We start from the raw sequence: 15,049 nt of genomic DNA on the forward strand, positions 1-15,049 counted from the left end.
ATCAGATTGATCTTAAGTCAATGGTAAGACCTATGTGGTTCATGAAATCTTGGCTTTTCGGCGTTGGGTCCCCTAAAACAGAATGGAGATGGATAGAGTGGTGGATCCCAGAATCCCGAAGAACATAAGCAGTGAGAACGAGCCCTGGTGCATATACTTATATCCGTGGAAACCATCAGCACAAACACACTGCAAAAAAAACCTGGACCATCAGGTACACAAGATCCATTCTCAGGACACATTTCTGGGTTCCAAGTGTTATTACAAAGGTTCTTTTGGCCTTGACAGATTTGGTTGTCTATATAAGAGGTGGCAGTATTCCAGGCATTAATTCCTTCAGGACAGTTGACATCTTGTGGTAGTATCAGAGTCTGGAGCTGAGTAAAGCCACAGAAGGTGTTGGCCAGGTCACCTTTGAGGGAGTTTTCTTGCAGGTCTATGATGCCAGTGGTAAGTGCCTGATGAAAGTTTGGACCAGGGTCCTCCAGAGAACAGTTCTGGAGATCTAGCCCCAAGATGGTGCCCTTCTGATTCAGGTAGCAATGGGCATGCAGCATTAGCTCTCATGTCGTTTTACAACAAAGGGCCACTTTGGACAAATTTTGCACACTCCTGGGACACTGGGTGCATATCTGGCTGGGCAGGGTCGGAAAGCATCAGGGACGAAATCAGAGCTGCAGGCCAGCAGAGGGGAAGAGGGAACCGCAGGCAAGCACGACGCACGCTGGCTATCAACCCTGCTTCAGCTCGACCTCAAACTTGCTTCTGTACCTCGGGTAGCACCAGAGCCCTTTCCACGCCCAGAGCAAGGAGCAGGGCAGCAGCCCAGAGCACCAGGATTGTAAGACTACCCAAGCTGCGAGGCATCATTTTCCGCGGTCTATAATCTTTTTTAGGGAAATGGTGTCATCCAGCATCAAAGTCACTCATGTCAGAAACCTTCAGGTCATCTTTAATCCCCAGTTAGAATAAGACTCCAAGTCTTGCTCAGTCTACCTCCTACTTCTCTTTCAAATCCTTGCCTCTTCTCCATCCTCACTGACACTATCAATCACTTACAGTATCATCATCTTTGGTTCCAATTACTAGAGCAGTCTTCCTTCCAACTGCCTTCCTGCCTTCAATATGTGCCCTTCCAATCTCTTCTTCTTATTATAGCCAACTAATAGCTCTAAAGTGTGGATGTGATTGTGACCCTTCTGGTTAAAAGTCCTTCAGTGGCTTCCCATTGTCTTCTTCATTTAGAACAATGGGTGAAAGACTTAAGAAGTAGTAGGGGCAATATCTATTTCATACAGCCCTTATCTGTTTGAAGGATAACCTAGTAATCTGCCTTTTGTGGCTGAAAGAATATTGTATAATACATACATGACTGCACTGTCTAAATAAAATCAAGTCTGTTAACTTTTCACTTTTAATATCTCTCAAACTTCTTCTCATTATCCCTCCTATTACTGCTTAAGTTTAGGCTAAAACAACTCTCACACAGACTATTCCAACATACCTCTACGGATAAAGTCTCACTCTTTAACCCATTTTCCACATTTCTAAAAGTTTAATCACATCACTTCTTGTTTAAAATTCTTCAATGGCTATTCATTGCAGTAGGATAAATTCCCCAATGCTTTAAGATGAATCCAAATTTCTCACCTTCTGGCACTTTCTAACCTAAAAGTCATTTTTATCCAGGTGCATGTGACAATCACCCATAGGGTGTTTAATTTTTTTTTTTTTTTTTTTTTTTTTTTGAGATGGAGTCATGCACTGTCGCCCAGGCTGGAGTGCAGCGGTGAAATCTTGGCTTACTGCAACCTCCGCCTCCCAGGTTAAGCAATTCTCCTTGCCTCAGCCTCCCAAGTAGCTGGGATTACAGGGGCCCACCACCACGCCTGGCTAATTTTTTTGTATGTTTAGTAGAGACGGGGTTTCACAGTGTTGGCCAGACTGGTCTCGAACTCCTGACCTTGTCATCCACCCACCTCAGCCTCCCAAAGTGCTGGGATTACAGGCATGAGCCACTAGGCCCAGCAGGATGTGTTTTTAAAATATACATATTTGGCTCTATCCCAGAAGCTAGTTCAACAAGTTTGGAAAAGGGATACACATCTATACTTTGATAAGCAACAGAGGTAATGCAGATGTCCACTAGGAGCACCTCATCTCTTACCAATACCCTCTCCACAATCACAAGATATCCTTCAGAACTTCTCAAGATTCTGTGCTGCATGTATTCTTCCACCTTGTACCTATACTAATACTGTTTTCTCTGGCAGGAGTGTACCTCTTCTTTGCTTAACCCATTCTCACTTGTCAAACCTCACTTGCAAAGCTTTCCCCAACAAAATCTGTATGAGCCCCCTCCAAACTGTCCTACCTAAAAATTCTGCACTTCCTTTAGCACAGCCCTTTAACACAGCATTACACTACTACACCGTATGCTGCTTGAAGGAAAGATTAAAGTCTCTTGTCTATGTTGCTCTTATATTATGTAATACAGCACTCTTGCACATAGTTGGTACTCTGCAAATAATTGGTAAATGAATATCCTCAACACTACGTAAAAAAAAATTACTTTAGTTTTGGGTGAGGGTACTTAAAAAAAAAGTTTTACTCTACAGAAATACTATTTTAAAAACAGGCTCTACAAAAAATAAATCAGCTGGCTGGGCACGGTGGCTCATGCCTGTAATCCCTGCACTTTGGAAGGCCGAAGCAGGTGGATCATCTGAGGTCAGGAGTTCGAGACCAGCCTGGCCAACATGATGAAACCCTGTCTCTACTAAAAATACAAAAAATCAGCTGGGCATGGTGGCACATGCCTGTAATCCCAGCTACTCAGAAGGCTGAGGCAGGATAATCACTTGAACCCGGGAGGTGGAGGTTGCAGTGAGCCAAGATAGCACCACTGCACTCCAGCCTGGGTAACAAGAGTAAAACTCTGTCACACAAAACAATCAATTTTCATACTAGTTAAAATGTATAATTGTTGAATTAGAACCCACTCTCTGCCTCTTATGAAGAAATCTCAATTGTCCTCAGATGAGGCATGGTCACATATTTATACTAGATAAAATGCCAATGAAACTTTGATCTGCCCAAGGAGATTGATTATGAAAGTATTAGACTTACTGGAGATTCCTGGTGTATGGGCTCAGACTCTAGGTTGCTCTGGCCTTCAGCATGTTCATTAAGGTTGGCTGTTTCACTGCTGCTGGTGCTGAGGCTGCAATAATCTGTAGCTCCATTTACAAGAATGCTGTGTGGGCTACTGCACCAATTTAACTGATTATTATGATTTTCTAAATCTTTCATTTCCATCAGTTTCATTTGTATCTGCCAACACAGAGCAAAAATACATAATAGAATTTATTACTAGAAAGACATGTAACACAAAAATGTCCTCCTCCACTTCCTGATGAGCTAGGTGCGGTAGCTAAAGCCTGTAATCCCAATATTTTGGGAAACTGAGGCAGGAGGACTGCTTCAGCCCAAGAGTTCAAAACCAGCCTGAGCAACAAGGTGAAACCTCATTTCTACAAGAAATATAAAAATCAGTTGGGCATGGTGGCGTGCACCTGTAGTCCCAGCTACTCAGGAGGCTGAGGTGGGAAGATCACTTGACCTCAGTGGTCAAGGCTGCAGTGAGCCATGATCACACCACTGCACTCCAGAGTGACAGAATGAGACCCTGTCTCAAAAAAATAAAATAAAAATGGCTATACCTGTAGACTTGGTCAAGGATACATCTGCTTCCTTTAAGAAGAATCCTCTGGGAATGCTACATGACTTAGAGGAAAGACTCAATAATTTCTAATAATAAGTATTCCTCTCTTGAGATTCTAGTATACTTGGATTTTTTTTTTTTTTTTTAGGAAATTAAGAAAAAGAAAATAGTTTAAAGAATACCCATTCATCTGGTAGCATTCTCACTACAATAACTCTTTCAGGTTACCTGTTAATGAAGTAAGTACCTACACTGGGACAAGAACTGTGCTAAATGTTAGGAATTTTTAAAAATGTGTAAGTTTCTGGACCAAAAATGTCAGTCTGCTAGGGGAGACAGACATATAAGCAAATATGCAGGGAAAAATCTTATTATTGCTATAACAGAAATATAAAGCCCAACAAAGGCAGGATGAAGAAAATACCATAAAGAATAAGAACTTAAGGTATATCTTGCATGATGAATGACTAGGTAGGTACTTACCAGATAAGACGGGGTAAGGAAGCACAAAAGTGAAGGACTTCATCATATATAATAACTGAGCACACTGGACTGGGTTTTAGAAGAACCAGATTTTAGTCTGCAGCTCTTTTAAAGGATATGTAACCATGGGAAAGTTAACTTCCTTGGCTTCAGTTTGTTTATATTCAGAATGCAAGAAATGGACTACATGATCTCTGTGTTTCTGTCTAACTATCCTTTTTTTAAAATTTTTATTTTTTGAGACAGGTTCTCACTCTGTTGCCCAGGTTGGAGGGCAGTGGTGTGATCTCAGGTCACTGAAACCTCTGTCCCTCAGGCTCAAATGATTCTTGTGCCTCAGACTCCCAAGTAGCTGGGATTACAGGCACGCGCCACCACGCCTGGCTAATTTTTGTATTTTTTAGTAGAAACAGAGTTTGACCATGTTGGTCAGGCTGGTCTCGAACTGCCGGCCTCGAGTGATCCACTGCCTTGGCCTCCCAAAATGCTAGGATTACAGGCATAGGCCACCGTAACCAGCCCTAACTATCTTATTCTTTAAAACATTAGTCTTCACGTAGAGAAACCTGGAAATAAAAAACCAAAGGATTTATACATAAGACCATCTATATAGCAATGCACATTTAACTACAGAAGGAACAATTTCCTAAAAAAAAGTTTCCAAATTAGCAAATGTGAATTCAAAATTAGAACCACAAAACAGAAGAGACTAGGTTACTGTTTATATAAGCAACACTTATTGAGCATTTATATACCATGCACCATGCTAAAATGTCTCACAGGTTTGCCTCATTAATCCTCAAAGTGGCCCAAAGGGGTACGGTACTTATTAATCCTCCAATTTTAAAGATGAAGAATATGAGACTTAGGTAATTTAGCTAATAAGTGGCAGATCAGTACTTAAACCTACACCATCTAACCACAAAGCCCACACTCTTAATCACTCCAATGATAATCATCACATAGATGTACAAGATGTATGATAGTTTTAATATATAACAGGTGACAAAAAACCTATTGTATAAAATGACTGAAAAATTAACAGTAAATTAGGCAAGAGGTTCAAGGAGCAGAAGTTGAAAAGTATAACTGACTAAAGGACACAGAGGATCCATTTGAGTATATTTCTTGCTTTACAAAGACTTACTGAACTAAGTTCCTGTTGTGAATCTTGTAGGTGCTGCTGAAGAGGTTCCAGCTGAGCCTTCCCTGACTCTACACTCTCCTCCAGTTCTGCTGTTTCTTGCTGTAGACGGCTCAGCTCTTCTCTAGCTTTGGCCAATTCTTCTTCATAAGTGGAGATCTGTGATTCCTGACTAGTTAATTCTGCTTTCAGAGAAGAGATCTATAATATGAAAGTGAAGAAGAAATGGAGATTGAAAGAAAAGATGTCATTAAAATGTTCTCAAATGCAATACATTTATTTGTTTAGTTTACTATTTTGGTGGGTTTTTTTTTTTTTTTTTGGACAGAAATAGCAAATAACTTATTTAATTTAATTTTTCAGAGAGAGTCTTGCATTGCCCAGGCTGGATTCAAACTCCTGGGCTCAAGTGATCCTCCTGAATAGCTGGGACTACAGAAGCATGCCCAGTCACATCCAGCCCTATTACGGTGCTTTATTTTTGTTGTTGTTTATGTTTCATTTCTTTGAGACAGAGTCTCACTCTGTCACCCAGGCTGGAGTGCAGAGGCATGATCAGAGCTCACTTCAGGCTCAACTTCCCCAGGCTCAGGTGATCCTCTCACCTCAGCCTCCAGAGTACATGGGATTACAGGTATGAGCCAACACTCCTGGCTTTCATATTTTTTGTAGAGATGGAATTTCTCCATGTTTCCCAGCTTGGTCTCTAACTCCTGGGCTTAAGCAATTCTCCTGCCCCAGACTCCCAACGTGCTGGGATTACAGGTTTGAGCCACTGTGCCTGGAAAATTATGTTTTTTGATGTGTGGTTTTGGTAGGTAAGGGTAACTGGGGGAGGGACAGAGGAGAGTTGAAGGTACAGACACCATATTTCCAATAAAAATTTGGAAAAACAGTTCATTAACTGCCCTTCTATTTCCTCTGAAGAGGGTCTGTAATTTCTGGATGAACCTTGCTCCATCTCCCCATGAACCCAAATGCTGACTGGATTACTAACCACCACCACCAACAACAAAAAGTAGGGAATGTTTTCCTCTTAAGCCAGGAAAAGTAATTAATGTATAGATGCAGGCAGCAGAAAATGGCCAGACATTACCAGCTGGGCCTCCTCAGCACATTTCTTTCTGACTTCCTTGAGTTGCTCCTCCAGCTGGGCTTTCTGTTCATCCAGTTCATCGAGGAGTTCCTGTACCTGCTGTTTCTGGGCCTGTAGTTTTTGCAGATTAGTATTCTCCCTTTGAACTTCATCTTGAAGATCCTAAAATCCAATAAAATTAATATATTTATTCTCTTTGGGGGAAGGGGAGGGTTAAGTTAGTTATTTTAAATCTGTCTTAAGGAAAAATAAAGTCTTATTGAGTATATTGTGTTGATGAGAGTAGGCTACTGAACAGCATTAAATACAATCTTTATATGAGGACATTTTTCCTAGACTCCAAATTTAGATATTCAATTTGCTTACTCAAGTCTGTTCTTGGACGTGTGATGGGCTTTGCTGACATGTTGAAAATAGAACTCCTAGAATTTCCCCACAAATCTGCTTTAAGCTCAATCTTTCCCCTCTCAGATTCTCTGGTCAAAAAAACCCACATGGCACCTTCTCGGACTCTTCTTTTTCTTTCACATCTCATCTTTAATCTGTCGGCAAATCCTGTTGCAACTTTCTTCAAAATATATCCAGAAACTGACCAACTTTTTTCCAACTTGGTCCAAGTCATTCTAACCTCTCTCTTGCCTTATAATTGGTATCCCTGTTTTCACTCATGCTACCTTTCAGTGTATTTTCAGCACAGAAGCTACTGTTAAAAACCTGTATCAGATCATGTCACTCCTCTACTCAAAACCCTTAATTGTAGCTGGGTGCAGTCGCATACGCCTGTAGTTCCAGCTACTTGGAAGGCAGAGGTGCGAGGATCTCCTGAGCTCAGGAGTTCAAGGGTATAGTGAATTCTGATCATGCACCTGTACTCTAGCTTAGGTGACAGAGCAAGATCCCATTTCTAAAAACAAACAAACAAACAAACAAGCAAAAACAATATTCAGCAAATGATGCTGGGCATACCCACATGGCAAAAAAAATTTCAAGTGAATCTCTAAATGACACCAAACAGAAATATTAATTTTAGGTAAAGTGTGATGGCTCACACTTGTAATCTCAGCACTTTGAGAGGCTGAGGCAGTAGGATTGCTTGAGCCCAGGAGTTTGAGACCAGCCTGGGCAACATAGTGAGACCTGTCTCTACAAAATATTTAAAAATTAGCTGGACGTGGTAGCACATGCCTGTGGTTCCAGATACTCGGGAGGCTGAGGTGGGAGGATCTCTTGAACCCAGGAGGTCAAGGCTGCAGTGAGCTGTCATCATGCCACAGCAAGCCCAGACTGGGCAACAGAGTGAGACATCATCTCAAAAAAAAAAAAAAAAGAGAAAAGAAAAAGAAAAAATTAATTCCAGGTAAATTACAGACCCGAATGTAAAAGACTAACTTTAAAACGTGTAGAAGGAAATACAGATCTCAGTGTAGGAAAAGATTTCTCAAAATAAAACAAAAAAAAAGATGAATTATTTTGAAAATGTCATATTATTTATTCATTCATGTACATACCAGACCTCATGCTCAATAACAGGATAGCTACAGAAATTTTTAAAAAGCCAGGTGAAGTGGCTCAGGGATTAATAACTCCAAAGTATGTGTCAGCGGGAGGTGGGCAGAGATCTCAAAGAGAGTGAAGTGAAACTGAACATAAATTTCTAAAAATGATATCTATTCAAAGGTCCCAACAGCCATCTACTAGAATAAGGATCTAAGAAAAGAAGAAAAACTTACAAGTAAAAGGTCTCTGAATTACTGCACAGATTACAACAGATAGCACCAACATAATAACAGCCAACACTTTAAATGGTACTTACAATGTGCTAGGTACTGTTCTAGGCTCTTCAAATATACTAACTTATTTACAGTCTATATGACAGATCTATGAGTTATTCATATTTTACAGATGAGAAAACTGAAGCACTGATATGTAGGTAACTTGTCTAAAGTTAAAGATAGTAAGCCATGGATTGAAACTGGGTTCTGACTCCACAGCCTGAGCTTTTAACCACCATGTGATATATTATCTGCAGACTAAATGTCTCACATGTGGGTCACTGTTTTTCAAATATATGTAGATATTTCTGTGATTAAATAGAACACTGAACAATGCTTTCAATAATTGCTTTTTATCTTATATTTTCTTAACCAACTGGTTAGTCTAAAAATATCATGCTGCTTTAAAAAATTCCTTTAAAGCCCAGGCAGAGCAGGCAGACAAGAAGGGAAACTCAAAGGCAGCAGCTGAACAGATGATACTTGAGGAATTCAGATGATGTTTGATGAATGTCATCAACTCTGCAAAGAAAGGCAAAAACTGACCCTTGTGCCATGAATTGCTAACTCTTGCACAAAGGACTGATAAATGGAACTGTATAGAAAATTTAAGATGCAGGGACACTCAATTTCTAGAAGAAAAACAATTTCTGTATTTTAATTCAGTCCTTGTTTTAAGAGACCTGAAATTATAATACTGAAGGAGAAGAAATTTTAAATGAGGAAATTAGTACACTTTAAATCTTAGTTAAATCTGCTTATGCCCCTTCTAAATTGAATTTTTCTTTATTGTATTATATTGATTTTTAATTTGCCTGGGTTTCTTAAGAATTAGTGGTTCTCTCATTAAGCAGTCAGGAAACAACAGATGCTGGAGAGGATGTGGACAAATAGGAATGCTTTTACACTGTTAGTGGGAGTGTAAATTAGTTCAAACATTGTGGAAAACAGTGTGGCGATTCCTGAAGGATCTAGAACTAGAAATACCCTTTGACCCAGCAATCCCATTACTGGGTATATAACCAAAGGATGATAAATCATTCTACTACAAAGACACATGCACACATATGTTTACTGCAGCATTATTCACAATAGCAAAGACTTGGAACCAATCCTAATGCCAATCAATGGACTGGATTGAGAAAATGTGGCACATATACACCATGAAATACTATGCAGCCTTAAAAAAAAAAGAGTTCATGTCCTTTGCAGGGAGGTGGATGAAGCTGGAAACCATCATTCTCAGCAAACTAACACAGGAACAGAAAACCAAATACCGCATGTTCTCACTCATAAGTGGGAGTTGAACAATGACAACACATGGACACAGGGAAGGGAACATCACACACCGGGGCCTGTTGCGGGGTAGGGGCAATGGGAGGGAGAGCATTAGGACACATACCTAATGCATGTGGGGCTTAAAACCTAGATGATGGGTTTATGGTTGCAGCAAACCACCATGGAACATGTATACCTATGTAACGAACCTGCATGTTCTGCACATGTATCCCAGAACTTAAAGTATAATAATAATAAAAGAATTAGATGTTCTCTTTCTGATTCCTTTGACAAAAATGTTAATACATTACTATAAGTTATTTTTAAAATTCCTTTAAAAATGCCAACACAATAGATGATCATGAAAGACTTTCCAGTGCTAACATTCCATGAATCTGTGTGATCATAGTTTCAAACTGGTGAACTGCTTCAGTACTTTATCATTAATTTACCAGCATGCCTAATTTTTTTTCATGTATGAATTTTTAACCTTGTCTACACTGTTAACTAATCCATACTCAAAATATAGAGGTATGGCTTTAGATATGCACATGGCATTGGCTCTGAATAGACTCATACTGAAACTATAAAATGACTTCAATTTCTGTATCGCCCAGTCTAGTAACTTCAGGTTCATCTTTGATTTTTCTCCAATCATACATGTCCTATAGATTCTACCTTAAAATCTTTCTTTAAGCTGTTCACCAAATTATTTTAGCTTTCATTGTCCCTTCCTTGATATAAAATTGGGTTTTCTCCTTTTGTTTCTTCCTATTGCAAATGTCCAACCTGCTTAAAAAATAACTTACTGCAAAGGAGATTTCTCTAGTTACTGTTGTTTTAAAAGTATATGATGTTCCCTCTAACCTACAGGATAAAGTAAAACTTGCTACAAGACACATTAAAACCTTCAGTTTGGGGTTCTACCCCCTTTTCCTCTGATACTCACCTGTGAAAACCTCAGAAGACCCTATTCTTTTTCCAATAGACAGCATATTTCAATGACCCTATGCCTTTCCACAAGTCATAACCTCTGTCTTCAATGTCCTTCCACACCACAGGTATCTGGAAACCCACTACTGATTCTCCAGAACCCAGCCAAATTTAATCTCCTCTGACTCATCTTGGGCTTCCTTTACCTGTGCTCAAACTCTATTGTTTATTCCTAACCTCTACTGTCACACTTAGTACACTGTAATCATAGTTACCTCTAAATTACAAACTTCTAAAGGACAGTGTCCATGCTTTATCTTCTTCGATTTTCCAAAATCTTGTACAATGTCTAGCACATTCCAGGGGATTAATTAAGCAATAACTGTAACTATCATAGAATTTTAGTATATGAGAGAAACTAATGCGGTACACGCAAGAGACTGACAGAAAAGACTTACATTCTTGAACATAATGTGAAAAGCTTCATTCTGTATTTAAACTACAGCATTTACTAATACTTCTAACTGACCTATGACAAATGCTTTTTAAAAATTTTTAAATAATATCTACATTTCCTTTTTTTAAATTATACTTTAAGTTCTGGGGTACATGTGCAGAATGTGCAGGTTTGTTACACAGGCATACACGTGCCATGGTGGTTTGCTGCATCCACCACCCTGTCATCTATATTAGGTATTTCTCCTAATGCTATCCCACCCCAGCCCCCATTTCTAAACCAATTCAGTATTTTTATAATCTATAGACCAAAGCTGATCTGACCTTTAAAACTTCCATGATTTGGAAATGATCATTACTGCTTTAACATGTCACTGTGGCATATACCTTTATTTATTTATTTTTTTTGAGACAGAGTCTCACTCTGTTGCCAGGCGCTAGGCTGGAGTGCAGTGGCACAATCTCGGGTCACTGTAGCCGCAACCTCCTGGGCTCAAGCATTCCTCCCGCCTCAGCCTCCCAAGTAGCTGAGACTGCAGGCACACACCATCAAGCCCGGCTAATTTTTTAATTTTTTTGTAGAGATGGGGTTTCACCCTGTTGCCCAGGGTGGTCTCAAACTCCTAGGCTCAAATGATGTGCCCTCCTTGGCCTCCCAAAATGCTGGGATTACAAGCATGAGCCACTGTGCTTGGCCTGGTTCAGCTATAAAATAATTTAAAAGAATGTCACCTGCAGATCTAAAGTAATTTTGTTAGTTTGAAAATATAACCTATAGTAACTTCCGTACTTTGTTCATAGAATTAGTACATAGGTTTATATATAACAATATGCTGGTCCCAAAAGCGTGTTTTAAATCCTAGGGGGAAAAAAGTCTTTTCTCTTTCCCTTTAACTAAAAATGTTCAGGAGTGGGAATAGAAAAAATGTATGTTACCTATCCCCATCAGTAGATACTCTAGTCATATTTCCCACCCTCCCTCATGCCCCAAAGAAAAATCTTTATCTATTTCATGTCTCTAATAATATCTTTAAAACCAGATGTAATTTTGATGTCTTTTATTATAAATCCAGGAACAAAAAATACAATTTACCTTAAAAGAGTCACATAATATAAGAAAATGTCTAGGACATGATACTAAGTTTCAAAAGCTGAATACAGATGCATATACAATATGATCATAAATATAAAGAAATTTATATATATTTGTAGAAAATACAGCAAAATGTTAACAATGGCTCTCCCTACAAAGGCTTTTTCCATCTTTTTATACTTTCCTGCATTTTACAAATTTACCATGAACCCAGGTTACTTTTGTCATTAGAAAATGTCAAGTTTGCTGTTTTTTAAGTATCACATTGCTAGTGGTTTCATACCAATATAAAAATATTCTGATGTGACCAAATTTTTATGTAAGAACTACCAATAATAGAATCAATGCTGGTTTCCTTTAATAAACTGAACTATTTTTCAAAAATAATATTTTTGGTGAGCCACTTAAACACAACCTCAGAAGACAGGCTTATGTAAGAGGAAAGCAAATAAACAAACCAATATAATATTTACTTCTTCCTGCCCTTTCTCTTCCAAAGAGCAAACACATTCATTCAAATTTCCCAGCCTCACTGCCTTTTTTCATTTCTTAGCTGCAGTAAAAATCCACATAGTAATAAAAAAGTAAAGAACTTGAAGGAAACGTTACTGAGAAAATACCCAACATTAGTGAGAAATTTCAAGCTGGATAGATGTGCATATTAAATTCATTATAATTAATGTCTCTCTATGTCTATTTCTAAATATGAAAAAAGGTCTTTATAAAAATTCCAACACTATAGAAATTAAAAAAAAGAAAAAATGAAATCTGTTGTGAGTTTAGAAATTAAAAAAAAAAATTCCAACACTAAACTATATACAAAAAAAGTCTTCCTTTCCAGTATACAGAATTAAAATTATTAAACTGCACAAAATCAAAATGAACTCATGCAAATATACATGCTAATAATAATCAAGTTTCAGGGGGAAATTTTTGTAAGGCTACCACCATTGCAATGCAATTTCAGTATCAGTATCAGCATCTAAATATACTTGGCTACTTTATTTTGGTACAGATTGCTTATCCTGAGACTAAATTAAGGCAACAGATGTACCTCTCTCTCTCTCTCTGTCTTCCTGCTCCCTCCTCCCCTGTCACGCCCTTAACTAGAGCAGTGGTAGGTTCTCCTAACAAACAGTGTCTTCTGCTGAACTTGGGTAATTTTCTCTTTCCCAAATGTGGCCCTTGGGAACATCCTTTCCTGGGTCTGTGCACAAACTTGGCACTATCAAATGCCATTCCCTCCCGTGAATGACTGAAGACATTTGCAGATGCTTTCCTAGTTCTGCTCTATTTCCTTGATCATGGTCTACTTGCCTGCTGGTGCCACTGACAGCAAAAGAAGGAAGACAGCAGCAGTTGGAGCACGGCAAGGATGAAGTAACCAAGACTAGAGCAATATAGTGCCAAGGTTTATTTTAGAAAAATACCAAAGCAAGCCATATCCAAGGTTACTCATCCAGAAATTAAAGGATATTTGAGCTGGCAATCTTGGCTTTACTTAAAAAGAAATTTCAAGGAAAATGTCCTGTTTTCTAGAAATCACTCAAGTTACTAAAAATGACAAATTATTTGTTATCCTTCTATACCCCATGAAGTACTATGCGGCAGTGGAAATAAAATTTAAACAAATACCTAAGAATTTTGGACATATGAAAAAATAAAGCTTTCATTTTAGCAATCCAAGTCAGATGTACAAATGACAAAGTTACTTTAAAAGCTACTTAGGGCCGGGCGCGGTGGCTCACGCCTGTAATCTCAGCACTTTGGGAGGCCGAGGTGGGCGGATCACAAGGTCAAGAGATTGAGACCATCCTGGCCAACATGGCGAAATCCCATCTCTACTAAAAATACAAAAATTAGCCGGGCATGGGGGCACTCGCCTGTGGTCCCAGCTACTCGGGAGGCTGAGGCGGAAGAATCTCTTGAACCCAGGAGGCAGAGGTTGCAGTGAGCTGAAATTGCGCCACTGCACTCCAGCCTGGTGACAGAGCAAGACTCCTTCTCAAAAAAAAAAAAAGTTACACCTTTTAACTCTGTATTTCATATGAAACAGATGCAAACATATCATGTTAATAGTTCATATATATATAAATATAAAATATATAATAAAGTAAATAAAATATTTTATATAATTATGTATAATTAAGTACATAATTATTTTTATATATTTTATGTATAAGAAGATACATAACATATTTATATCATATAATACATTATAGATAGTGCGGGGTGGGGAGTTGGGGAGAGACAGCATGGGGAGAAATGCCAAATATAGGTGATGGGGAGGAAGGCAGTAAATCACACTGCCATGTGTGTACCTATGCAACAATCTTGCATGTTCTTCACATGTACCCCAAAACCTAAAATGCAATAAAAAAAAATAAAATAAAAAAATACATTATAATATACAAGATGATATATAAATATAACATAAATATATAAAATAATATTCAGTAAATATTCTTATTAGCATTATTATTCTGTATCATCTCTTTATTGCCTTCCCTTCATCTTTAAGCTCTTTCTTCTTGGATCTCCATCTTCATATAGGCCTCTGGGACACAGGACTCTCCAATTTGAAAATACTACTTTCTTGGCTGTTGCTGCCACTTTACCAACTTAATTTTCTCTACTTTTATTGCTTTGTGTGGCCATTTTTCCCCCCTTTTTTTTAACTAAAAAGATAGGAAGCCTTTAATATAAATATATAAAATATATATTTCATATAAGAAATTATAAATTATCATACTATAAAATTTATATAATGATAAATTATATCTTATGAAATATATAATTATATATAATTATATTAATATTAATAACATGGTATGTTTGCATCTGTTTCATATAGAGTAAAAACAAAAAGACACTAATTTATGAATTAAGCACTTAAAAACAAACCCAATGCATATATACTAGTACGTCTATTTCAGAAGAATTATTAAATAGATAAAGGAGAATTTCAAGTATTTAGGTAATCTCATACAAAGTGTAAATCACTTGATTTTTTTTTTTTTTTAAATCTCTATAGACTAACCTAAAACTAGAAATAATCAGATACATTATT

The 15,049-nt window shown here is 38.0% G+C and overlaps 1 protein-coding gene and 1 pseudogene across 4 annotated transcripts in view; both read right to left on the reverse strand.

Moving 5' to 3' along the window:
• The window catches only part of EPS15 (epidermal growth factor receptor pathway substrate 15), a 170,839-nt gene that overhangs the window by 52,151 nt on the left and 103,639 nt on the right, over window positions 1-15,049 (reverse strand). For all 4 annotated transcript variants that reach the window (XM_064372338.1, XM_064372337.1, XM_064372340.1 and 1 more), the window contains exons 14-16: window positions 6,448-6,609; window positions 5,355-5,552; window positions 3,130-3,333 (exon numbers count right to left, since the gene is read on the reverse strand). In XM_064372338.1, the coding sequence (XP_064228408.1) occupies window positions 3,130-3,333; window positions 5,355-5,552; window positions 6,448-6,609 (564 nt within the window). The remainder of the gene's footprint in view (window positions 1-3,129; window positions 3,334-5,354; window positions 5,553-6,447; window positions 6,610-15,049) is intronic.
• On the reverse strand, window positions 40-741 carry LOC105705081 (all-trans retinoic acid-induced differentiation factor-like; annotated as a pseudogene).

The sequence above is a fragment of the Aotus nancymaae genome, unplaced genomic scaffold, assembly GCF_030222135.1.
Source record: "Aotus nancymaae isolate 86718 unplaced genomic scaffold, 86718_ANA_hifiasm-v0.15.2.pri h1tg000007l, whole genome shotgun sequence".
Taxonomy (NCBI): domain Eukaryota; kingdom Metazoa; phylum Chordata; class Mammalia; order Primates; family Aotidae; genus Aotus; species Aotus nancymaae.